This window comes from Phallusia mammillata, chromosome 1, assembly GCF_965637545.1.
Source record: "Phallusia mammillata chromosome 1, kaPhaMamm4.hap1.1, whole genome shotgun sequence".
In the NCBI taxonomy this organism is placed as follows: Eukaryota; Metazoa; Chordata; class Ascidiacea; order Phlebobranchia; family Ascidiidae; genus Phallusia; species Phallusia mammillata.
This window is the reverse complement of record NC_137252.1, coordinates 9,323,907-9,351,183: the sequence shown is the minus strand read 5'-3', so window position 1 is coordinate 9,351,183 and position 27,277 is coordinate 9,323,907. Positions and strand designations below refer to the sequence as shown.

Genomic DNA, 27,277 nt, shown 5'->3' with positions numbered 1-27,277 from the left:
GTGTGGGAAAGGGCGGGGCGTGTTTCAACGTGACAAACCCCTTTGTGAGGCTTAGCCTTGCAGGTCGGCAGTTCAGAGTCTACAATAATTACAAATAATGTGCCGCGTCCCAGAAGTTTTATATTGCTCGAGAAAGGGACTTGTGCTTGTAAGAGACAACCATGTTCTGTGTGCTTTACAACTGGGGGTAGCCCTGAAGGTCTTATAGGTGCCTCACTTTGAAGTGAGTTTTGACAAATAAATAATTTAAATTATGAAAAAAGGCTTACAGATTCAGAATCCTGATAAAATTTCCTTTTTTATGAGAACAAAAAACGTTTTTTGAAAAATATTGACTTTTTTCCAGAAGAGCCCCCTTAAGTCATTTTGCCGCCCCCTTGCAGCCTGCCGCAGAGCCAGAACCGCCAAGTGGCTGCTACGCCACTGCATCGAAGAACTACTATTTGGAACACATTGCAATGCTTTAGGTTCTGAGTTGAACAGAGGTTACAGCTCCAGCTCGTTTAAAGGAATCTTTGGTTGTGCAGAGTCGACACAATAAATGCCTTCAGTTGGGCTGTTTCGTATTTACCTTGTTGGTGCTTTTGCGACATTAACCAATAAACGCATATGATTGTTTTAAAGAAAATATTCGCATGAAAAATGTTAAGTTTTATGTGTTGCATATTTACCTCCATAAAGTCGCGAGTTTTAACATGTTCCCTTCTTTGGATAATTTCGTTTTTGCATTCTTCCATTAAAACACTTGCGCGAGGGCCTTCAATCCATACACCACGCGTTGGTAACTGTTTAATTGCATTTTATGAAATGTGTCTGATGAAGAAAAAATACGCGACAGGAATAATAATAATAATGTAAGTAAAACGAGGAATTTAGTCACGCAGTAGTGACGAGCGGCGATTAACGTAAAACAGGGGACAGTAAAACGAGCCAAGGGTAGAGAGACAGAGATTTGGATATAAAAATACTCGAACGCAACTAGAACACTTGATTGGTCGGCTTATATGAAACGTCATTCACGGGTTGGTCCAATCAAACGGCTCCAACGGATCACGTGGAAAACACAGGCAAGGGTGTTGATGTCATCAAAGGCTGCAAATAACAGGAAATAAAAACTGTCAAACAGACATCATTGTGCAATGCGGCTCCAGAGAAATAGGAAACAATAATACTGATGACGTATGTGCCTGACGTCAGGATTTTGATTATGTCACTCGGCAGCGGATCGAACTCGAATGGAGGCGCAGAGCAAAACAAAGGCGTTTGTGACTTCATTTTGGGAACGAAAGTTCGACGGGTCAGGAACTTGACACTGAAATGTGGGGGAGGGAGGACACCAGCGGTTTCTTTATGACGTCATAGTGCGGTCACGTTTTGGGTTTGCGCTTGACACGCTTGTGACGGGTGTCGGGTTGCGTATGAACCACGTGACGCTGCAAGCGGGTGTTGTCGCGTCGCAAAATGTTCACTTCCTTTTCAAGCTTCTTTTTCGACTCCTGCTCCTGCACAAAAATCAGACACGCTGTTAGGAATTTGTTATTTTTTAAAACATGGGTTTTAATGAAAATCTACCGGTTTGGGGACCATGCTTAAATTCGGGGTTCTCTCGCAGTAAACCTCGCTTAATCCGGACTCATTGGGGCCGGAAAAATTGTACGGATTAGGCGAATATCCGGAATAACAGATGTCGATTAGTTAAACCCTGACCACAAATCATTTTTGTCTGAATTATGCGGAGATCCGGATTATCCGAATCCGGTTTAACCGAGGTTTACTGTATTGCTAGTTTTCATACATCGCCGCAATAGTCGGCTATGTTTAAAATTTCCGTATCACGGTTTCGTAAAGTGACAGCAAGCGTACAAAGGCGAAATATAGCTCAAAGCTAAAGTCAGAGCAGACTAACGAAATCTCCACACTTCGGGACCTTCTTCAGCTTTTCCTGCAGCAAACGAAGCTCGTGTTCAATCCTCTCCAGTCTTTGTTCTGAATGACTGGTCTGAGGCACAGGGACTTCCGCCACCGATTGTGACATCATAACTGATCGTGTGTAGTCGTAAGGTTCCTCCAAACCGAACGAGGACCCGTCCGGGAGTGATGGGGATTCCCGGTTACGTAGCAGGTCGTTCGGGTCGCCTTGGTTTCCCCGAAATTCGTGGTCGTATAATTGCTCCTGTAATACATAAATGTGTTTTACTGATTGTGTAAATGCAGTTTTTAAACATCACTTCATGTCCACTTTACGACAATATTTCTGCGCAGATGAATGACTATGTATGTTATGTGGGAAATTGCATGTCTACAATAGAAGTAAAAAACACATTTGTTCACTGCGTGAAGTCCTCTGGTAGTTACGTTTTAACTAATATCACCAATTCTTCAGTGGGACGCATTTAACATTATGAAACTGCAGTTATGACTTTCGCTATACACCCAAATGCCCCATTAAGTCAAAACAAAGGTGCAATTTTAGAAAGTGTTGCATAGGCATGAAGGTTACCATAGACATTGTCCGCTTGTCAGAATACAATCGCCCGTTCCGCTTTGATGGTGACATCATCTCCACGTTGCCAACGTCATTAAGGGTCCCCATGGAAACCGACTTCACGCTGGAGGCTTCGAATACTGCAACAAAACACCAAGGTTAGGCTCAAAAAGAAAAGTCATGCAAACTGGTAATTGTATGAAGTATATTGTACAAAGAGCTTCATAAATGCAAAACGATTTAAGATGCGTTTGAAGCATGCGGTCTTTGTCTTTTCAAGCAGTTAACCCGTGCTTGGTTAGTGGAAATGACAGATTTTGCAAAGGGAGAGCATATTAACACTGAATACAAACGTGAAGAGAGCTGGTACTCAAAATAGTTTATTACAGGTGTTTAATGATGGTTATTTTGCAATAATAATATTGATGATATCAGCGATTTTTGAAACAATAAAATGTGTTTGCGAAATAAAAGCTATCTGTTTTGTGACAATGCATGTGAATGTTAGTTAGTTAGTTAGTTAGTTAATGATAGAATAAGACAGACACAGTGAAGCAGTAAGCATGAAAACGAAGCCACCATAGCGCCGCATCAGCTAAAACAGATAGTACCGTGAGGTTTTGTTGGACAAACACACACACACAAAGTAGGTGTAGTAGTGCTTAAGCCCATCAGTTAATACATTGGCAAACGTAAATACTGTAGTATTTGTGCTGATATGACTTTCGTTGTTGAAAATACGTTTTTCTTCATCTTCAACCTAAATCAACCCACTACTCAAAAACTGACATAATCTGGCCCAAATGTAGAAAAAAGAATACAGTTTTTGCAAAACATGTTTACATAAAGACTTTGGTTCTACTACTTGACCACACATTAAAGCTGGTATGCAAGAAGTAAAATCAGCCCCATTGTTTAAACACCATGGCATAATTTTCCCCTAAAAGCTTTTTCGCAAAATAAAACTGTTGTAAACATGCACCACTATGGGGAATTCCCGAAAACTCGGGCTGTGACGTGCAACGCGTGGCTACGGCAGACAGCAATCGCTAACACCAATAGCTCATTATGATGTCATTCATCATAAAACCCCATTGTGACGGCACAACCCACCTTCGTCGTCATCATCGTCAAAGTGATCCAGATAATCGCTCGTAAGAGCATCTGAAAGTAGGGTGGCGCTATTCACAGACTTTTGTCAAACATGTTGTATCGTTTTACCAAACACTTTTGTCAACACAAGCATGAAAAAATGCAGTAACGAAAGCAGCAAAGTTTGAAAGAAAAAACATTGTTCTAATGGTACAAAAAAAGCTCAAAATCATTGATTTCGTCATTTTCTTGCATTGTTCACTAAAATACACTTTACATTCACTGAAACTGCCAACTTTAAAAGCTTTCAAACCAATCGAACTACGCCGCCTCTCACAAACAAACGCTAAAACGCACAATAAAACTCACAAAGGCCTTGATTGTTCGTCTTCGCGAAGTTGTGCGAAGGGGTCCTACATCACCACATAAACCTACTTAGCTGGATTCAAAAACTCGATTCCATTTGTTGGAGTAAAATTACCAGACTGGTTAATACCATGGACATTTAGGCATATATATGTATACATTGGACTTGGAAATGTTAAAAATGGTGGACTTATATACATAAACGGAGGGTAATCCTGTATGTTACTCTGTGGTTATATAAGCTGACAACGTTGTATAAAATATTGAAGTTTTTACATCTATTGAATTAGTTTCTTGGAAACGTTTTTCCACAGTAATGTACTGCTACACAAAAATTAATAACGTCATCGAACATAACAGTATGTTCGACTGCACAAAAACTCGTCAACGGATCGTTAAGGTTGCTAAATATCAAATTGTTTTTTTAGTTTTTAACAAGGCAATAACAACAACTTAAACTTCATCTTACCCTCTGCTGCTTTAGCTGCATCGAGAAGTCGGTCCCATGACGATGAGTCGGGAAGTGGTAACATGGGGGAATTCCCGTTTAAAGGCGGAGGGGCTGCAGTGATGCGAGTGTATCGACTGTGTCCGCTGGTGGGCGCCAACGAGTCCACTGAACCGGAAACTAAAAGACACACCAGTTGGAATTTGGAATATAAGCGCTTCGTATACGCTATGATGCAACTGTTTGCCAAATTGTTCACTCGGCGGCCGAAACAAAGCGTATCGGTTTAGTACAGTGCTTTTACCCGTTCTAGGATTCGGTGATAAAACATAGTGAAACGTTTGCGGTTGTGGATTCGGGGTTGAAAAACATTGGCAATTCGTTCAAAGACTTTTTAGGCAAATTCTTCGACTAACGTTGAATTGCAATCTACGAACGTGTGTTTATTTGACATCGAAAACGGCAAAATGTGATATTCTAATCATAGCCCGGCTGTGCTCGGTAGTCGACGTAACACATTAAATCTCGTTATTTTCCAGCCACACGAGGTCAAAGTTCACTGCCGTATGCGTGTTTTACATCGTCATGACTGGGGTATGGCCGAGTTTTAAATTAAGGGTCTAAGTACCTTGGTGGGAATACAGAGTTCGAGGAGGTTCAGTCGTTCGAGTGACGTTGTCTTGACGAGCTTGAATCACATTCTCGACCCGCGCACCGCAAAGACTCTCGTCAGACACGGTCCGTTGCATTTTTAACCTGCACAAGCATATGTGTACCCTAATTAATATTTTTGTTTTAACCTCTACTTTAAAAACTGTTTGGGTAAGGTTTTCTTTAACTTTCCATCCAAACTGTTTTGTGTATGTTACGTGCCGGAAAAGCAACAGATGCTAAGACATTAGGCCTGTAGCAGGAGTTTAAATACTGTATTTTATGTATGTTTTTTTATCTATTAATCACTCGTAATTAGTTTCATTTAAACTAGGAAGGCTGAGAGTTCGCATACTTTACGCAAAATGATTAAGTCTACAGAAAGAGACGGACCTCGAGTTGGACGAAGCGCTGTGAGAATAAAACCGGCTTGGAGAAATCTCGGTCGATGGCGTTCTCCGTGTAGGGGAATTACCGTGGCTGCTCGCTGATCTCGTTGGTGATTTACGATTCGGCGAAGATCGCTTTCCGGATGATGACTGGACAAAACAGTCATTGAGTCAAAAGTTCAAAACAAGCAGATAAAGTAAATTATATTATTTTTAAGTAGAGTTTGTAACAGGTAAACTAATTGAACTTCACATTTTATCAATTTCAAAGGGACCAAAATAGCGCAGTAAAACGAAAACATCGAAGGGTAGTAAGTCAAGCTAAAGCTTTGCTTGACCACCAAACAACTAATAATTTGTGTCATTTAGGTCGTTTGTTTTGCTTTTTGATTAAATAATTCATCAAAACGACGGTATGGCAAAGGTGTTGATGCTGGACACAGAAAGCAACACCTGTTATGATAAAACGTAAACGATACTTACGCTTCTATTGGAACTTTCGGCGATCAATCGAATCAAGGTATTTTGGATGTCACTCGACGTTGAAGAGCCGGCGGAGGGTTGCGAGTAAGGGTATTCACCCGATTTGGCGGTTTTCACTCGTGTGTTGGGAACCACAGTTCGCCTGCAATATCAATATCAGTAGTTGTTATAAATGGTAAATGGATAAACTTTTCAAGGGTTCTACCTTCGAGGCCTTGGACTTGGCGGTTTGTTCCGTCTCGTGGGTTCAGGTGGTGTCTGCCACTTGGTGGGGCTAGTCTGCAGACTCGCGGAGTGCGTGTGATGCACAGGAATTTGAGGACTGAAAAATATGCGAATCGTACATAGATGTGCCCCATCGGTAACAAAATTTAACTTCACACATATATTATACACTAGAAACGACTTAAACAGACACTTTTTCGTTATCTCTAGAAAATCGAAATATTTGTGCACGTTAGTAAATGTTTGTTGAACTCTTTGTACAAAATTGAGCAGTGGCTTATTGAAACTTACCGCTCGTGACCAGCCGGAGTCGACGGAGCCGACATTTGACTCTGGTAAAAACGAGCTTTCTTGTGAGCTTCTGAAACGAGAGAAAAACAACGGTAAATTTTATTTCACTATTTCAGGCACACAGGTCGTAGACAAATGCGACATCAACTTATATTTAAGTGGTTACCGCAGAGACGGTTTTTGTGTGAAATAAACTTTGGAAAACGTTCTACCTGTTCCAGCAATGTACACTTTGAGCGTGCGGTTGACTTCAGCCGACGGCGTGCATTCAACAGAATACGCGTGATTCTTAGGATTTTCGTTCGGTGTGTCTGGTAGAAACCAAAATTTAAACAGAAAAACATTTTAAACGGCAACCACTGCAATAAATTGCTGTTGAAAAGAGGCCAAGCGGGTACTTTCCAAGTTTCTACCCCGTGCTCAGTAAAATCTGTTAAGCATCACATAACGGTAAACAAAAGTCAGACAAAGTCTTGGCGCGAAAAACATTAAACGGTTTCTTTCCACAAGTGGTAAGTTTCTCACACTAACAAGAAAAAAAATTCTTTGAAAAGGTTAACAACTTTGCATCTAATGATTCTTATTACAGGCCGTACGTAGTATCAAATTCAAACATTGTAAAGTATTTTTTTACCAAGTGCAAGTTTCGTGGGTTTGGCGTTCCAGTTTACTCCGCGTATAATTGCGTCACTTCCGGATGTCGGTGGTTGTTTTTTCCTCGGCACACGCGGAACAGATATAGGTGTGTTGGAATTGTTGCTGTTGTTCGAGTTTTTATTCAGCGAGTAATACGGCGTTCCCCAGATTTCATCGTACAACGGTGATTGGTTGGTTTGTGAGCGGTTGCTGGAAACGAAATTACGTTTGTTTTTTAGTGTAAAGAATAGCAAACTTTTTCAGCTGGTAAACTTTTTACTTTAAAAAAAATAGTACATTTAACGATACCAAAACGATAAAGACGAATCCGGTTAATCGCAACACCAGTTTGTCAAGTTTTTTGTGCAATTAACCGCATGGCCACGGTTGGGGCTTACGACACCTATATAATTCAACGGATCATCCGATTAACCAGATTCGTTTAAATTTGAATTTTGTTTACATAATTGACATTATCAGTAAATTGTTGCGCCAACTTGTCAATAAATTCGTTGCCGATATAAGGGTTTTAGAAATCGACAGAAATACCTGATCGTGGGAGTATCGGTCGATGCCCGGCTAATTGTGCTTGAGGAATTATTATTGCTGTTTAATCCGCTATCAGTTGACAAGCTGCTAGCAGAGTGAAGGTTAGCGACACCCAACGTCCGCTTATCTGCTGACGGAAGCAAAAAAGAAACAATCTAACTAGTTCTATAAGAATTAGGTTGTCATTAGAATAAAGTACTACATGAAATCAATTGGTTTTATTGTTTTAAATCTATGACAGATCACACTAGAGTTGCAGCTGGTCCAAACCCGAAGAAATAATGCCCATTTTCAGGCCAAAAGTTGAAATGTGAATTTACGACACAAATGAGATGAACTGTGAAGTTAGGTTCGAAAGGTTTTAATTCAACTACAAGTCCGAACTTGGCTTACAACTGAACTACACATTCTGTTGAATTGTTTGTTTAAAAAAAAATCGGACAACTTCTTTTTTAAATAAACCCTTTTTTCCTCACTTACTTTCCCCATCAGCGAAGTCAATATCAGCGCCACTGTGACTGCTGGTATTACTGAACGTTGACTTGGTGCTAGACAAAGTGTTTGAGGCACTTGAGTGGCCGTTGCTCTCCGCCAAAGTCTGAAAACACAAAACTCTCAATTGAGTCATTGTTATATTAGATCATGCGTAGACTACAGATCCACTTTGTCAGTTTGCAACACCTAGCCCGTATGGCAGCATGTTCTCTAACCTACACAAGTAAATGTTTTTGAAATCCTTAAACATCTTTCCAGATGTCCCACAAACTATTAGGGATGTGCCAAAACTGCAAATGTTCTGTTTGGTCGAGCACCGAGCATCTCACTTTAATGCTCTGGTGCTCGGCCGAGCACGCTCGGTGCATTATGACGTCACAAAAAATCCCCTTTCTACGTTTCAGCTCCACAAGGTCTCTTACGTCACCGGCGCTGTTTTATTAAGCTGTACATGCCCTTTAAGTACGCGTTTTTCCACTATCTAAAACATTTGAAAAATCATTCGTTTTTGTTCATAGACACCCTTTAGAACACTAGTTTCGTATGTTAGCAGGGCATGAATATGCAAATTTAACGCTCGGGTCAGTTTGTACAACTGCTCGGCCGAGCACCGAGCATTAAAAACAACGATGCTCGGTACCGAGTACTCGGGTTCTGGCTCGGCTCGACCCATCCCTACAAACTATGCTTTCTTTTCCTAGGATAAACGCGAATAGTTCGTTTTGGACAGCGTCTATCTGAGTGCTTACCACCAATCATCGTTACCTTTGATGCTCCAAGCTCGAACAAATTCTACTATAGGCCACCTGGGTTTCAATGTTGAAATCAGTTTTCCTTTTATTGGCAAGTTTGTCATGCAAATCTTGCTCTTAGATCAAAATTGACAATTTTCAGTTGAGAGAAGAATAAAAAATTTACGACTAATCAATTGCTACCTCGTACGTATATGAACTCATAATGGCCAGTATTAACGTCATGAAGTAGGTTCGCGATCAAATACAACCCTTGCAGTTGTGGCCATTTCTAATAACGACCGTTATTCTTTTTCTTCCATGCTGACATACGGACTAAACGTTTGCACTTGTGGCCGAAGTGGATTTGAAATCTTCTTTTGTATGAAATCAACATGCTTACGGCAAGCTCTAGCGGTTATTAACATGCATGTGGTGTAGGTCTGCGGTCATTGGTTAATCGAAACCACGTGACAATAATTCCAGCCAGTAGCGGTGGATTACGTGTGGCAACGCATTCAGGCGAACCAAACAGTGCAGATAAGCAGCTAGCAGTGCAAAGCGATGCAAATTAGTGTGCTGTATATATAATATAGAGAAACATGCAAATTAGTTGTTGTAGGGTGATTTGTATTAGCATCAAACTGAAATTAACAGTTAACCACAGGCACCTTTCGCGGCTCCTTGTCCGAACATTCCGAAACTAATTGTGACGTAACGTGACGTCACAGCCAGAATCTTGGGAGAATTTCATTAAGGGCGCTGGGGAAGGCTGCATGTTTTGCCAGCGGAAAACATTTCCAAGCACATTATCAAAAAGCTCCATTTCGTTATGGCAAAGAAAAACTCGACGCGATGCGCACGTTAGAAAAGTTTTGTATTAGAATTAAGTTAAATTTAAATTTAAAGTTTAAACTCAACATTACCAATTTGAACCATATATTTTTGTTCTGAAAATTGTGAAACTTTTTATCAAAAAGCTACATTTCGTTTTGGCAAAGAAAAATTGGATGCGCACGTTAAAAAGGTTGTCAACAGGATCAAGTAAATGCGTAACCAAAGACCTTACCAACCGCCATTTTACACTGTTTTTATCCGATATTACCAATCTGGGGCACACATAACGCAAAGTCATTTTCAGAAATATTAACACTTTTTATCTATAGCTAACGTTTTACCAATTGAGCTAAATAGGAAAGTGACTCTATATAGCACCAACTGCAAGAATAACTGTAACCTTATAAATGTGATGCGACTTTTTGGACCCACCCACGCCCCGCCCCCCTGAAGCCGAAAAAGTAAAAAGAAGAAATAAAACACCTTCGCACGAGGTGGCGTCCTGCCTCCTGCGTAATTCTGCGTCAAACCCACCACAGCTAGTCTCGTAGCAGTCGTGAGAAGGGCCATCCGGCTGTCGACAGGGGCGTTCTTTACCTTTCCGCTTTTCCGCGTCTTTGTCTTGGTTACTTCTCGAATAGGATCTAAGTGTGATAAACGGTTAAACATTAAAATACTTTACAATGCATCAACCAACAAAGTGGAAACTCCTGGGCCATGTACGTCAGTTAGTACAGCGGTTTTAAAATTTCATATTTTGGGGATTGTGGGTGAACCGCTGGGTCATTTCGAGTCAAACTTTAGAAGGATCAACTTTGGTTAATTATCTAACGTGTGCGTAAGTTTGAATAAGTTTAAAGCACCGTTTCTTGACCAAATTTATGAAACAAACCAGCGTAAGACAAAAAAGAAGATAAAAAATACGGACAACATGTGTCCCCTTTAGGGAAAGGTATCCATAATAGTTGGTTATGTCTATAATAACAGCATTTCAATACTTGTCAGACAAATAGTATGATAATATTAGACAATAGGTTTGTTATACGAAACCCCTTAAGCGTGTTTCGCTTCTGATTTTCGCATTGTCAGATGTAAAACCTTTTAGAAAACAGTTTACTAATGCAAATTGATCACCTGCTGTGTGGTTGCTAGTATCAGGAACTGCGTCGTATCGGTATTTGGGCGCGTGCGTGTTGTAACTGTCACTTCGCTGATGCCTGAAATACATTGTTATAGGGATTTACCAAGCTGAGTCGTTTGGCGGTGAAACAAAGTTACGATGAAAATCATTCAAACCCATTCTTGCTGCAGTTGAATTGTTTCATTATACATAATCATGAGGTAATCATATAAAGCGCAAATTTCAAATAGTTCAGTTGAAAGAAAACAACCCACGACGGTTTATCCTTATAACATATACTTCATATTAGTTAAAGTTACGTTAAAGTCTCAGTCCAGAATCAAACTTGCGGTAATAATACACATCGGCCCATACAAAATACACTTGTATTAATTTATTTTTTCCTCGGGATTTTTCTTAAAACATGAAACAAAAAACATATTTTACGCAATAAGAATGCATTGCAATTTGTAACGCAATAAGACTTTAGAATTTTTATGGTCTGTTAGAACTTGAAAACCCCTTATTTTATGTCGTGATAAAAAAGTGTACCTGACGTCAGCTCCGGAATCTACTACGTCATAAACTTGGGTGTTGGATGCCTGTGCGGGTTCGCTCTGCGCCCGCTCGTGAACGGGTTCAAAGTTCATGCCCTGTGGCACCGGAACAACTTCCATAATCGGCGAGAGATGATAGAGCTCCATGCTGCACCTAGTGGTCAAAATACAACATGGTTTTTTAACGGTCAATCAAAAACACCACCAAAAAACAATCAAAGGCGACTTTATGAAAGCTAAAAATTCGCTGTTTGTACTAAATAGCTTTTTATGCAGTGACATGAAAAACGCTTGTCATGGCTTGATGTTTTCTATTCAAACCAGTGAGATTAATTTAGCGCATATTATTTAGAACATAAATAGTTTGGGACCACGTGCAGAAAAAGCCCAGTCACGATATTTCGCGGAAACGCAACCAAATCGCTGCGTGTGTGTTGCGCTTTCAATGCCCAGAATACATCAAAACTAGAAGAATAAATATTGAACAAACATTTCGCCCACCAGGTTGAAAATTTATCTCATTGCTCCGAAAAAAAGCTATCGTTCTGGTGGTTCTTAAAGAACAACTGGTAGTTTTTCTAGCATCACACCACTTGAACGACAAATTTGTTAAATAGAGACCATATTTGAGCGTAAGGCCACTAGAAATGGGCCGAGCCGAGTCAGAACCCGAGTACTCGGTGCTCGGCCGAGCAGTTGCACAAACTGACCCGAGCATGAATTGGCATATTCATGCCCTGCTAACATACGAAATTAGTGTTCGAAAGTGTATTCAAGAACAAAATTGACTGATTTTTATATGCGTTAGATCAGTGGTTCCCTACCTTTTTGACCTTGCGGCACCCTATCAAAGAGATAAATAGTTTGCGGCACCCTGGCAAAACTAGATCAATTTTTTGAGGTTTCTGTATTTCAAATAATTGTATGAAATAAGGAGCCGGGAATAACTGCGAGACGCGAAACTTGATACGCACTGAAACTCGGTTAGAAATAAATAAATTCCGCACTTAACGGGTTAAAAATAAATAATGGACTGCAATATTGCAATATATCGCGGCACCCTTGACCACTTAAATTGGCACCCCAGGGTGCCGCGGCACCCCGGTTGGGAACCACTGCGTTAGATGGTGGAAAAACGCGTACTTCTTAGGCTTGTACAGTACACCGCAGGTAATTGACCTCAAAAAGTTACAAAACTAGCGCGGAATAGGAAATGCTTGTTACGTCACAATGCATCGAGCGTGATCGGTCGAGCACAGAGCATTAACGTGAGATGCTCGACCAACATAATATTTGCAGTTTTGATCCACCTTTAGAATTTATGTTAGAAATGTTGACTTACTTTCGTGGCGTCCCGTCGTCATTTGGGGGAATCACCACAACTTTCACGACTTTCGATGTTCGAAGAAGATCGATAATCTCCTCGTGCGTCATCGTTGCTACAGCAACCTTGTTAATCTACAAATGACGTTGACAGATGAGATAATTGCGGAAATACGACAAGGAAAAATTTGCGGTATCGATTTATGTGTCAAATGTGTGTGGTGCACAAAGTTCCGTTCCATATTGGATAGTTGATTTTCCATAACTTCTTGCAATCGCCACTTTCATTTTTTGTTCTTTTAATGGTTACGTGTTTATTCATAAAATCTACAAAATTGTTGGATCGAATCTTTACAATCATTGTTTGCTTTGTTTGCAAAAATAAATCTAACAACTTATACCTCAGACTACAAAAACCAAGCTATTTTTTTGAAAATTTGTCAATATCTTTAAACTTGGTTCATACTACACAAATACAATTTTATGAAATATACCTTTCGCGTTTAGGCAATTTTTTTGTCAACTGTCCAGCAATGCATAGGTTTTTCAACACTTACACTCTTCTTTACCCCTTGGTCGATTTCGATAGCCAAATTTACCTCAAGTTTCTCAAACACCCTAATCTTCCATTCCTTACACTTTGCTACATATTTTTATCCCTGGAACATGTTAAATTTGACCTCCAGTGTTACCCCGTTCGGAAACCACTGGCCAAACGCGATCATAATACATAAATTTTCTGGTAGTTTTTCGTGCTGACATGTTTTGATAATAACGTGCTTACATCGACGAGCCTGCTGCTCTGACGTAATCCGTCCTGGAAAGCATTCCCACTTTGTTCAACATCCATCACAATTCCTTCGTAATTGACATGAAATCCGAGTTCTCCTTTCGCGTTGCGACGAAGCTGCCGATATACGGTCTCCGATCCCTTCGTGAAACGCTCCAATCTTAGAAAAATCACAGATGAAAATCAATTTGACGCCAACAGAAAAGGATTTTGGATTTTTCAACGCGCGTTAATGTATAGACCCAGTGTGTAATCAGCCAGCTACGATCAAGCAAGGATAAAAAATGATTGAAAAGCTTAAAATATGGTCTATTTGAAAAGAACCAGTAAACACAGCAGATAAACGGAGGGAAATGGTAATTTGAGACCCATGCAGTAAAAGCTTCAATGGCAAATGGTAAAACTTTGACTACAGGGGTGCAAATTATAGCAAATTTTTCACTGTTTTGTCAAATTCTCTTCTTTTGATTGTAGGTGCATTAAAAAGATGACAGACACGACAATATAGTCAGCAATGGCGTTATTTATTGTCGTGATTAATTTTTTAACGCATGTTGTACTTTAAAAATGTCAAAACCAGCGTTAGAGTTGGCGTTTTTTCAAACACACAAGCCATGGAAAGTATTTTTGCAACTTACCTCAACACAATCTCATCACGTGACTCCACGTCATCGATCTGAACGGACACGCGCTCACCGCGTCCGTAGTAGACATGCAAGCTTCGTTTGTAGCTGTGTAGGTCCCCTGACGGAAGTGGCACTGTCCAACCCAGGACCGCCTGACAGGGGATGCTAAATATCAACTGACGCGAGCTGATTTCGATGATCGTGAGCACACAGTCGCTCATGCCAAGCAAACAGGGAACTATGTCCGAAGTGCTGTGAACATAAGCGAGGATGAAAAATTGCGTTTGATCGTTTGTGTATTTTTTGGTTCTACGTTAACACTGGGATTTTTTGTTGCTTGACAGTTTCTGAGAATATGGAGGTTAACTTGAGGGTTGTAAACTTAATTGTCTTAAAATAGGTTAAAAACTAGTACACATACTTCATATTCCTACGAATAAAAACTCTCACGTAGTATCTAATGTACAGCGAGTGATTCAGTGTTTTTTACTCAAAATTCCTGCAGTCGTAAATTAAAGACCCTGAATCATTGCAGTCCTTTGCTTTACTTGCAAGGAGATTTCATGTAGAAGGAAACATTTACTATGTACTATATAATGTTTTTCGTACATACAATTTGTCTAACCGTCACTATGTATTTTTATGCTCTGACAGAAGAAAAAACACACACAATACAACAGAGTAAATACTAACAGAGGACAGTCTTACAACGTCTGTCCTGGGTCAGTTAGTGTAAAAAAATGCATTTTTAAGACTATTATTTCAGATCAAAATCAATACTTAGCCTGACGTAATTTTCCGTTAAAATGACAACTTGTTGTGTGTAATAAAAACGGTGAGGTACTCGTAAATACAAACAACTCTGGTGGTAACAATGTTCATAAAAGGTCCTTAGTTCTTACCTGTAATCAGTTACATTGACGTGCCACGAGAGGGCGCCCCTGCTTAGGATTTCCGGAGTCGGTCGAAGTTTTTGCTTTTCCTTGTTGTCCCGGATTTTGCGGGAAGCGGCCGAGATCGAAAAGCGACCAAATTTCGCGTTGGTATCCAGACCGTTCTGTGTTGTGTAGTTGATACAAAGGTCACGAAGGTATTCCTGTCGGGTGTTCATCGCCATCGCCTAGATAAGGAAACCAAAAAGGTGACTTTACAATTTATTTACACTACTTCATATTTATTGGCTATCCATCACACATATCATTTGCTATACTAAACAAGACGAAAAAAATCGACAAAATCGACATGGTTTAGACATGCATTCATGCCCGCCGAACCGAATGTTTCAACCTGTAATAGGCTTGAAAGCTAGATAAGGCTAAATTGCGACATAAATGCGGCTTTGTGTGAAGCCAGGCCTAAACCAAGAAAGTTTTATTCAAACCAAAGCACAACACAGACCAGGAAAAACCCGGACCGACTTACAATATTGAACTGTGTGATGCAGTACATTAGTGGCATTAATCGCAAGTCGCTTGAAATCGTAGCAATTTAAGCATTTTCTAATTTTTGTTGGTTTAGAACAGGGGTTCCCAAACTTTTTTGGTCTGTGGCCCAAATGTCTATTTAATAGCGATTCGTGGCCCACCACGTGCTGTAAATTTGGGCACCAACAAAAAAATAACTCAAAAACAGGCGAAATTATCCAGCAATTTATTTTTAATGAGATACATGCTGCTGAAATTTGGCTACAACATTCAGAATTCTTTGCAAAAATTACGTTTTTCAAAACAAAGCGCATAACATCTACAGTATTACAAAACAGTAGAATCTATTCAAATGGCTCTGTGGCCCATTGAAAATGTCTTGGTGGCCCACTACTGGGCCATGACCCACAGTTTGGGAACCACTGGTTTAGAACAACAAAAATCTACGGTTGCAAAACCCACATGGAAATGACAAACTGTTTTAGAGATGTTAACAGAATGCAATTTGAGAATCATTCAATACTGTTTACGCACTATTTGGCGAATCTAATTAAGTGGAAATGTATAAAGCCAATCCAACAATTGGTCAAGAAACTTTTAAAAGCACATATCTACGCATTTCCGTTGGGCCAGCGTGCGCAATTTAAAGGTGTGAAGATAAATGAGGTGACTCACATTGCCTGTGGGTTCGACAACAAGAATAATCACTGAATCACATCGCAACATAAGTTGGAAAACATACGTGACGTTGTTTAAACTGTAAAGGGAAACTACATTGGGTAAAATATTTTTCAAGCCTTTTTAGCTCTTGTTTGTAGATTAGAATGGTAATATAAAATGGCAGGAAAGAAAAAGCGTTTTGCCCCCTAATATACATTCCACTTTTTGCAAATATTTCTTATAGCAAACGTAATACAAGTTAGCTCTGTGCTCTTTTCCGAGTTGAGAGAAATTTCACTAAGCAAATTTGCAACGCTTACAGACCTAGACATTTTTTCGACAGAAAGCAATTTTCGTTTCAATTTATTCATGTTGACTTTCCTTTAAAATTCATGTGACAACAGGCACGAACCAGCGATTGGACAGATTTTGTCACTATTATAAGTATTGTAAAATATAAAAAGACACTTCTTTGCAAAGTTGTATGTGTTGTTTGCGTATATCCCTGTCTTGTACGCAATTTCCAGCCACTCAAACGAAGATTTTACCTTGAATTTTCCAGCGGTGTGCGCCATGTTTTCGCCGTTGATGATTTTAGTGAGAAGGAACTCACGGAACGCGGTGGAATTCGGAAACATGGAACATTCCGGGATAGGAGGACCAAAACGCGGGATATTGCGAGATCTCGTTACAGCGATTCTGAAAAAAAAACGATAAACATTCAAAAAAATTTTGAAAAAATAATCTTAAAGACGTGTAAAGCACAAAATCAGTTTGAGGAGAAACATAAAAAAGCAAGTTTCAAATAGTTGGAAAATCGACGCAAACATCAAAAGCGGAAACCAAATATTTGAGAACAATAAAGTGACTAATCTATTGTTACGTCGTATGTGTTTGTGACGTCATAGTGCTGGAATCGAGCGTTACGTGAGGCACGGTGTCTGATTGAAACCAACATTTGCAGTTGTGTTCGATCATCACGTATTTCGACAAAATCAAAAACTAAAATCACGGGTCTTGACAAATGCAAACTTCGATCCTATTGTTTTCTAAGCACATAGGGACTTTCCAACTCACTTTCCGGTTTTTCGTTCGATGAGCGCTCTTAATGAAGCTACTAATCAGGTTACTGTCTCACTTCCGACCTGGAGCGCCGTTCTTGGCCTCCAACGATCGATCATCGACCGTCCGGGGGGCCCAGGTTCTCCCTTTTACCCAATTAATCAATTGCGAGGTCACAGAGCAATTGTGACGTTTTCTACTGCGGTGTAATTCTTATGTCTAAATAGATTTTGGCGAATTTCAAGGATTTAGAGCGCACCGGGCCAATTTTTTGAAGCAAGTATACCGCTCCGCTCTGTAGAAAGTGATCTATTATGCACAACAGAAACTTTGCAACGACAGGCTTTGTTAAAAAACCGACATAAAAACCGACATAGAATATTTTAGGTGGAAAAAACTGTTTTGCAAACAAAAAGTACAAGCTCACCACATTGACGAAGTACATATAAAGTGATTTTTTGTGAAAATGTAATAAAAAGGAAAAACGTACTAGAAACGGAATAATTGGTCAGTGCGGTAAAACCACTAACTTATGCTCAAGATTTCTTAAGCAGTTATTTAGTGTTCGCCCTTCAAATTACATTTAGTTTCCAATTGTTCGTTAAAAAAAACTAAAAATTATATCTAAATTCAAAAACTTTTCGGTCATAGCTAATTCACATCTAAAATTCTTTTGTGTGCAACAAACGTTTCCACGAAAAACGTAGCGAATCGCCTGACTAGTGTAATCAGACCTATCAGTGTTTAATCTCAAGAGCACACAAATTGAGGACAAGCACAGTCGAAACGGATTCAAGACACCCCTGCAGTGCTTCCTACATACGAACTTAATTCTCCACACACCTGTAACAAGTGTTGCTTGTGCAAGGCTGGTATGCCCGTACGATGATGAAAACATGTTGGAAGTGGGATCGAATGTTCTTCGGATTAAACGGCTCCGAACCGGGTTCTTGGAAAACGATCGTCATAATATCGTTGCCTATGTGTCGTTTGCGCAGCAGCTGTGCAGTTAGAACATATGTTAAAGTAATTAAACGAAAAATGTAAGGCTCTGACGAAAAAATACGGCTATACTCAGGGTTGCCATACAGTCCTTATTTCTAAGATTTGTCCTTGTTTTGAGGGGGTGTGCCTTACAAAAGTTCATTGTCCTTATTTCTAACAAATGTCCTTATTTTTGACTGACGTCCTTATTTTGTCTTGTTTTCAACAATTACTAGTCAAATCCCTGCTACAAGTAAAAGTAAACCTAGACCTGAGCTGTTATGAGATGCACGAAGTATTTTTTGGGAGTTGCTGGAACAGACTGTATTTGGCCAAAATATTGCATATTATCAAGATTTGTTCAAAAACGTTTGTTTCGTTTTGTATTAAAATTTTGTTTTTCGGTTGTCCTTATTTTTTGTTTCAAGTCGATGGCAACCCTGGCTATACTTCACACAGAACAAAACGTTTATGCTGTCACTTATATTATGGACGTCAACAGTTAATACAAAAAGAAATGAAAAATGGAAACGCCCAGACAAGGCTATTGCTTTTTTGTTACATCAACAAGATTTCAGTAGCCGAACAGGTCTAATACGAAATGCTTTGTAGGTTTATATGTAAGGAGTGCCGTGAACAACCAATAACAATTGTGTCGTTATGGCAATATGTCCAATTTTTAGTCGGGCAATTAAACCTAAAACTGTTAAATTTCCCTGAAAAAACGAAACATCAACAAGTAATAGAGCAAATAAAAGACTGCAGTGTCGTTAGAAGACTATACCAGCAAATGCGTGTCTTGTCACCAGCTGCACTGATAAGACCTTGTAGGTCCAAAACAGTGTGCACTGTCTGCAGCTTAATAGAGCAAATTATGTGGGAATTATTACGAACCTGTTGTCTGTTGTTCGGTGTGAAAGGCAGCATAGTTGAAACATGGAACATTATTTTGTAACCACGAAACGCGGTAAAAACCGACTCCGTACCCGTCGAATCGGCTGCAAAGTAAAACAATACAAAAAGGTGAAAATATGTTTTCACAAGCATAGTGTAAAAAGATTAAAAAAACAAAAGAAATTTGTGTTGTAAGATATATTTGCCAATATCCTGATGAAGGCGTCTTGTATGGGACGTCGAAACGTTCATTATTTACAAAAAAACTGCTGGATAAGCAATACTCGTTTATACATTAGACCTGACAGCAATATATTATTTCTTGGCATATTTGGAGCAGTCTGTTGTCACAGTAGCATGTTAGGATCACCACCGAAAGAAGCTGAATGTATCGAGACACACTAATTAAAGTACAGTCATCCCCTGGCAAACAACCCAGTCATACCACAAGTAAATGAATATCCCTGACACAAATCACACAGCTGACTCAAAGCCCGCAAAACCGACCTAATCATACCCAACCTCAGCCAAAAGTCGGTCTAAGTGGGAAAGAGCCTCAATTATGGTAACATCGACTTACTTTTTACGTCCAGGCCGCCTCGAAAGTCGTTAAAACCGTTGAGTTTGACTTTGTCTCCAAGGACGGCGAGGAACTCTTCGAAAGCTGGACTCGCGTGTTCGTTATTGTACATCTCCTCTTCTGTGGTTTGACCGGCGCGACAATACAACACCCCGATCTTGTAAGACTTGTACACCTGTGCAAGAGGGAAGGGGTCCTATTAAGTGGTTGTTTCGGTTATGCGGTCGTGTTGATTTAATAAAGGTTTACTGATACAGCAACACCCAATATACCGGGATTGTACAAGTATACTTAGGGATTAAGATCATACAATAACAATTTAACATTGTAATACAGCAGCTTATCACCAGTTTAGTATGTGCATTGTGATGTTAAATTAAGCTGTTTGAAAGTTTAAATTTAACACACAAACTTGTCTTTAAAAGGTTGTCATTATACGGGGACTGTTCAACATACGTATGCGAATACAGTTAAGTACAAATTAGTTGATTTAAAAAAATATTTGGCATACAAACACTCAGTTTATAAGTTACTGACGAGCCACTATTTGTGTTTTACATACATCTTTTATTCGATGAAAGATATGCAACATTTTTGACGACCACTATGATACATCAAACAAATATACATTATCTCAGTTCTATTTGTACTAAGCATATGCGTTTTGTTTTTTAGAGACCTATCATATAAACAACGTGTTACTTATTGTAGAAACTAAACCGACAGACAACATTGCGTTTCGGCAAAAAAATCCTAAATGGGGCGTGCAGGAATTCGATACTACACCTGTGTTGCTGTAGTTCTGGCAAATAGCAAACAACGCGAACGTTACGATGCGGGTCATTTCTCGACAATAGGTTAGATGCTAAAAAGCATCCCCCGTCACTTTTAGGGTGTTCGCCGATCGGACGAACTCGTCGCATTCAATTCATTATTCATGACCGCTATGTCACGCAACAACATGTTAATGCACAGAAGCATATGGTGGGCCGGTGCTGCAATTTACCCATAGCTTTGTATAAGCCGTTTTTAGGCGCTGGGATATAAAAAGCGTTAATTTTAAATTTGCATTTGTCCATTATACCGTTACTGCACTTATTAGCACTTACAGCGATAACAATTAGACTAGTATTGTGACGTCACAATACAAAGTTTATTGCGTCATCATAAGTGACGAATGTTTGGTTGTTACTTAAAAGTAAATTTTTGTTATTTCGTTACGTCATGGCAAACTTTTTTTCCGCTAATTTTTTTTACGTCACAAACTTTGGTTGTTACGTCACAATAAGAAGGTTTCGTCGTAATATCAAAAAACGTTGTATATTGCCATGAAGAACAATACTTATTTAACTTAAAAAATTCGCTTAAAAAAAAAAACGTTTCGCAAAATGTGCAACTACACCAAATAAACACTTACATTTTGTTCATCGACTTTTACGAGTTGTTCGTGGCATTTCGGAGTAGCTTGCGCGACTTTTAGGCAAGACAGGTTAACTTCGGGACAAACATATTCCAATACTTCTTTGGGAGGCAATCCCTTACCGGATCCGTGCTTGGTCGCATTTTGATGAATCGCTTCTTCCAGTATAGAACCACGCAAAGTACACAACTGCCAATATCAAAAAAACATGATTAGAAACAAGTAAATATCAAAACTACTTCAAATTTCAAAAGAGCCAGCATATAACAAGGACTTCAAACCGTTTTTTAAATATTTTCATGTTTAATTTTAATACGAATACTTTTTTACCTATTTGGCTTTATAAATAAAGCTGCAATCAATTTCTCAAAAAGGTGTCTTCTTGTCCATTTTAAGACAGTAAATTAATTTGTGAAACAGCTTTCTTAAGAATTAGGTTGTACAATATATATTCAACTTGGTTTTGCAAATAATATTATACAAGTACATTCAATGGTTTAAACAAGCAGATTTGGGAGTTTGTCACATCAGGAAGACAACATACTTCACTTGTCCTGATAATCACTCTGTATTGATAAGTAGCAATTCCAAAATCTTCAATCTTTTCTCGGCGAAGACTAATAATGACTGGTCCATACTTTTCATCGATCCCAAAGAAGTTTTGGTGCTCTGAAAACACATAAAATAAAAGTCTTAAATCCACCCCATAAACAGTTAATACTGTAAACAAATCAAGGTATGCCAGGTCAATTAATGGCATTATATCGAATCAGCTGGTTACTAAGCATTCACCAGATGGCAAGGTGTAGACTGGCAAAGCTGTAAACAGTCTTAAATGCACCTTAAATAGTTCATGTAGTAAACAAATCATAATATGCCAGTCCTATTGAAGGTATTATACTGAAACAGCCGGTCACTAAGCATTCATCACATGGCAAGGTGTAGGCTGGAAAAAAACTGTAAATAAATGACTTTTAAAGAAAGGAACGACTGCTCTAAAAGGATTGTCCTCAATGTGGTTGGATAAAAGTAACAAACCACAAATAAAGAGGTCACATTTTATCAGCAAATGTGTGAATTGAATTGCATTTAAATCACTTCCTCAATTTGTTTCAGAGGGCAGTGCTACTCATAGTGAGGTAATCAGATTTGAGGCTCTACCCAACTGCAAATCAATATGCATGGCCTAATTAAAAATGCACCTGCAGTGTTACTTGCTAACAAACCAGGATGTTACATACACAATACAACATTGGAAAAACGTGTTTGAAATTTTTAATTTGAAACCATAAACAATTTAACTGAAATGTTGTTTTCTGAATTAGTTGGTGTCACTTTTTTCTACTTTGTGCCACATTAAAGCTACTTCATACAATAATGTCTGCACCGCATTAAGAATTTTAAATCTTGAACCAAAAAATTTGAGGGATAAAGGCTGGAAAATTCAAGCACAACTGAACAAAAATGAACTTCTGCATGCGATCAAGGAACTTTGTGCAAAGCCTTTCCTGAAGCTAACTCTGGGTGCCAGTAAAACATGATGTGACGCAAACAACCTAATTAAAAAACAGGGCAAGCTGTGCAAAGCTGCAGATGAGATGTGGATTTCCGATTTCCGTGTACAAGCAGTTAAGTTTTTGTACAATGTTACAATTGCTTTTCATCATTGTTACCAAAGTATAAGAATCATTGATTAAAGTAAAAAAGAATTTTAAATTTAAGCTGTGTCAAATTTAACACGCCACCAAAAAACTTCCTTGACAAATAGCTTCAAAACAATTGGGTAAAAATTATAGATGTACATGTGTTTGAAATGCAATGCAATACAACAAATATGTTTAACAGCTGGACATATGTTTCAAAAACTTAATGCACACAAACTAACCAAACAGCTATCTGTATTGCCAAATATTTTCTATAAACAATAAACTACAGTGCGAACAGAAGAATGAACAAAATTTATAAATTTACCTTTGTCGAAAAAATATAGCCGGTAATAGTGTGCCCCTTCATCTCGTTTTGCTATTCCAAAGCCAACTTGTCCAGCCTGTGGAGAGCCAGGTGGAAGAAGACTTTCGTAATTGCCACTTTCCAATACAGAGAGGAACGTGTGGTTACTTAACACCTTTTGGGCCAAAGTTGTGGTATTGTCCGTGTTGTTTCCAACCTGCGATGATCAATCAGTTTACTAGGGCAAAATTTTTCACAAGACAGAGAAAAATGAGTTCAGGTTCAGACTGAAACGTATTTAGTAGTTGAGAGCTAAGAATGTTAGACAGAATAGGGACAGAATATTTGACATAAAGTAGTAATACAAATCAAGTTTAAAAGTATAGTAAACACAAAAAATATCAAAAAAGCATAAGAAAATACATTTAAATATACACTGTTTTGCTGTGTGCTTGACAAACAAGGAATATTAAACTCAAAAGGTGTAGTTTTAGAGCAAAAGCAACATGTGCCTAAAATACCTGAACTGAAACAGATGCATTAGCACCTGACGCAGAAATACATATTATTCTTTCAGGGTCACCACCAATTTCATTCCGAAAGTATGGACAGCTGAACAAAAACAAAATGTGTTTACACTGTATTGTTAGGTTCTAGTCACTGTGCCATAGAGTTATATCAGCAAGAAAAACAATGTTGTTTTGGCTTTTATCACTCATACAATGACCACCCAGTAATGGCAGTACTGAACTCTTACTTTGACACAAGCTCATTGAACTTGTTGCTTTCCAGCCCTTCATCCTCCTCAATAAATATTGACATGTCTTCCATGCTGCCATTGATACTCGAACCTTTGCTTCCCAGGCTGTCGGTACTTGCTGTAATAGAAAAATATATATATACATATAAAATTGTTTTGATTTTGTGCATGAAATATGATATACAATGCGGAAAATAATGGCCCAAATACGCTCGATTAATAAAGCATGTCACTCTTTAAGTTTATTTGGGTCGCACTTTTCATCAATAAACTTATGAACAGGTCCATGTATAGTGTTCGAAATATAGTGTAAATTTAAGATATATCTGGCAATAGCTTGGACAATCCAATATTGTATGCAGAAGCCATGTGCTTAGGGTTAAGATTATACAATAACAATTTACCATTGTAATGCAACAGCCTATCACCAGTCCAGGATGACCACATGATGTTAAAATAAGCTATTTGAAGTTTTATATTCAACATATAAATGTTCGTTTATTTTTTGTTTTGTTGTTTTCTAAAACTATGATATACCCATGGTAGTGGTATGTGAAGCCCTATCAAGTGTTGCATCAGCTTACTCTATTTCACAAGAGTTTCTAATCAAAGTTAGATGATTCACAGGGCCCTTTTAACTCTTCACTGTGTATTTCTAAGCCAAAATAGACATTTTTGCACATTTGATAAGCTTATGATACAAAGAGTTATGCATTGACATAGAATAGGCTATTTGCAATGCAAACAAAATTCTGGATATAGATTTCTGGGAGCAATGCAAAAACAATCCATGTGGTATGCAAGTAGAATTTTTTTAGATTTATAATAGGGAGAAATAACAACAACTTTTTTGCTGCAAATAACAATTGATGACCAGACCAGACTAACACACCTGCAAGAGCTGCAGCTTTGCTTGCACCAGTTGTGGTGTTTTTGCGCTTTAGACCTTCCATGGCAAGCAGGACTTCACGGAAGGAAAACAACATGCTTTGCCAATCGTAGTGAGCAAAGTGATGTCGCCTTCTCCTCTCCTCTTCCATTCCCAATTCTATAAATCACAAATGATTTGCCATTATATGTTTACACATTGTTATGTTTTGCACAAATATACTGGCTCCGATTTTTTTTCAAATAAATCACTTTGTTCCTGAAAAAAATCAAGAAATAGATAAACCAATATATCTGGCGTGGATAAGAATAAGATGTGAAAAATAGGGATAAGAAAAGACTTTTTTCCAGAATATATATATTCTTCATGATCTTAAACACCATGATTTTTGTACTTTTACGTATGGCAAATATATTAATATATCAATGACCTGTTTCAAGAGTTGCATTATTTAGTAGCCTAACATAGACACCGTTATTGCATTTGAATAGTTTATTTATTGTTTTTTCATCTACAAGCTAATGATTAATAAACATAGTGCAGAAATAGTTACTTAAGGTTCAAAACCATCTGTATGGATTAACAGGATTAAGGTCAGATCAGCCAAAGCCTTTGCAAACAGTTTAACCCCATATTGGTCTTATTTTAATATGAACTGATGATGATATGGCGAAATATATATCCACAGTATTTTGCAATTAGGAAACACACAGACTAATTAAAATGTGCTGAAAATTACTGCATATACTGCAATACATCAATATATATATAACTGGGAGTGGCATTCATACTTTAGGCTGATTTCTGTATTAGCATTTCTTCATTTGAAAGGGTTTTAAAACTTTTGTGTTACCTTGTCTCACACCATCAACAACATCATACTGCACATTGGCCAGGTTTGATAAGATGACTTTGTGATCTGGCACATCTGACTTTGACCTGACAGTGTCTTTGTTGCGTCTTCTTATCATTTTGGGACTGACATTTGCACTGTTGGCAGGACTCGTTCCTCTCGAATCTGACTTATGCTGTAACCATTGAAAACATAAGTTAAAAGAGGGTATGATGCAGTGGAAAACAAATGAACAGTTGGACATTGTAAACTTAGAGACTTGTTTTAATAAAGCGACAGATTAGGTATAGTAGGAAAATACATTAGATTGGTGGTACTATTTACCTAATATGCTTACTGTTTTGTACCTATTTAAGCTGCAATGTAATTAGGGGACAGTATTACAGTTTGATTGTGTCATGTATATACAATGTGATGCTTTCAAGGACAGTTTGTAAAAAAAGCTAAGGAATATTAAGCACAGACTTGATACCACAAATATTGCAGACATTTGAACAATATCTAACAAAAAACAAAATATCTATGATACCTTTTTTATATGTTTGGTGCTGGGTGGTAGGCTATGTGAGTCGATCTTGGTGGGTCGATGTGCATCAGTAAAACTTTCATGAGATACAGCTTGATCGAGTGAGGACGCACTGCCACATCGGAGAGGCATGGTTAACCGCCCAGTTTCATGAGCAGAATCAAAACTCATAGAGAGGTATTCTTTGGATTTGCGTTTATCATTTCGAGCATCACTGTTTGATCTCTGGCGCTCCAGTTTGTGTGGCGTTAAGTAAGCTCGAGCTTTTTCTGTACTGTCCGGGCTGGGTGGTGGCATCGCCTTTTTGTCATGCATTTCATGGTCCTGACTTTCTTCATTTAGTGAGGTGTTTGATCTGTGTAAATGGCTGTTGATTCTTGTAGCACCGTTCACTTTAGGCAAGTCATCGGATTGGTAAGGTGATTTACCCATTCTCGTCAACGACGACGATTTGATGCGTTCCTCTTTACTGATAAAACGCGGATACCGGTCCAAGGTGGCAGACTTGTTTTCACTATCTAATACACTGGCAGTTGGGATAACTGCCGTTCGTTCGTCCGTAGGTTTTACTTCAGATTTAGCAATTACCAAGTGTTTGCTGTCACCGTGGTCATGCGAGACGGATTTAGAACGAGATTTACTTGTCCGGTTGGTCGGCTGGCTTTCGCTGGACGTGGACAGGTGGTGACCCTTTTTAGGCAAGGTGTAACTTATCGGATAGTCCGATTCGGCATCTCGACTGGTCGGCCGGGAACGTGGCTTTACCCAATTGACCCCGTATTTGCCGGGCGTTGAGTGTGTGGAACTACCTTGACTCCATGTCCTTACTGCTTTGTCAGGGCTGCTGGAACGGCGCCGTGTTTCGGTTATCAAGTCGCCGTTGGACAAGCCGACGGTATTGTAGTAATTCGCAGCATGGCGAGCCTTTTCCCGAATGAAATCCAATACCTCGTCGCTGGACTGATTAGGGTTGGGTGGAGTCAACGGGCTGGTGCGTGGCTTTACGTTGCTTGATGATGTCACATTTCTGTTGGTGGTTGCTATGTAATGCGGTCTGTCAGCCATTCCGATCCGTGAGTTGATTTGTGTTATTGCCGGCTCATGTTGTTTTGGTAGTGACAGGGTTTCAGTAACACCTTAAGGAATTATTACTAATTAGTACCTGTGTAAAAACAAAGCTT

At 38.9% G+C, this 27,277-nt stretch overlaps 1 protein-coding gene across 9 annotated transcripts; it reads right to left on the bottom strand.

Moving 5' to 3' along the window:
- Positions 1-774: 774 nt before the first annotated feature.
- On the bottom strand, positions 775-27,277 carry LOC145215257 (uncharacterized). 9 transcript variants are annotated; one of them, XM_080083944.1, is made up of 33 exons: positions 26,100-27,277; positions 25,571-25,745; positions 24,721-24,876; positions 23,826-23,946; positions 23,590-23,680; positions 23,090-23,285; positions 21,663-21,787; positions 21,116-21,307; positions 19,699-19,873; positions 19,119-19,222; positions 18,084-18,241; positions 16,727-16,877; positions 14,997-15,214; positions 14,107-14,346; positions 13,463-13,628; positions 12,698-12,813; positions 11,351-11,509; positions 10,813-10,895; positions 10,162-10,322; positions 8,096-8,213; positions 7,616-7,745; positions 7,065-7,276; positions 6,643-6,741; positions 6,431-6,500; positions 6,120-6,236; positions 5,915-6,056; positions 5,436-5,581; positions 5,020-5,147; positions 4,413-4,571; positions 3,599-3,649; positions 2,501-2,625; positions 1,907-2,173; positions 775-1,502 (listed from the first exon to the last, which is right to left on the bottom strand). In XM_080083944.1, the coding sequence occupies exons 1-33, from the start codon at positions 27,159-27,161 to the stop codon at positions 1,368-1,370; spliced, it is 5,748 nt and encodes a 1,915-aa protein (XP_079940070.1). In that variant the 5' UTR covers positions 27,162-27,277; the 3' UTR covers positions 775-1,367. The 9 variants fall into 9 exon arrangements, with proteins under 9 accessions (XP_079940070.1, XP_079940087.1, XP_079940095.1 ...); XM_080083961.1 differs by having other exon boundaries at positions 775-1,496; XM_080083969.1 differs by having other exon boundaries at positions 1,928-2,173.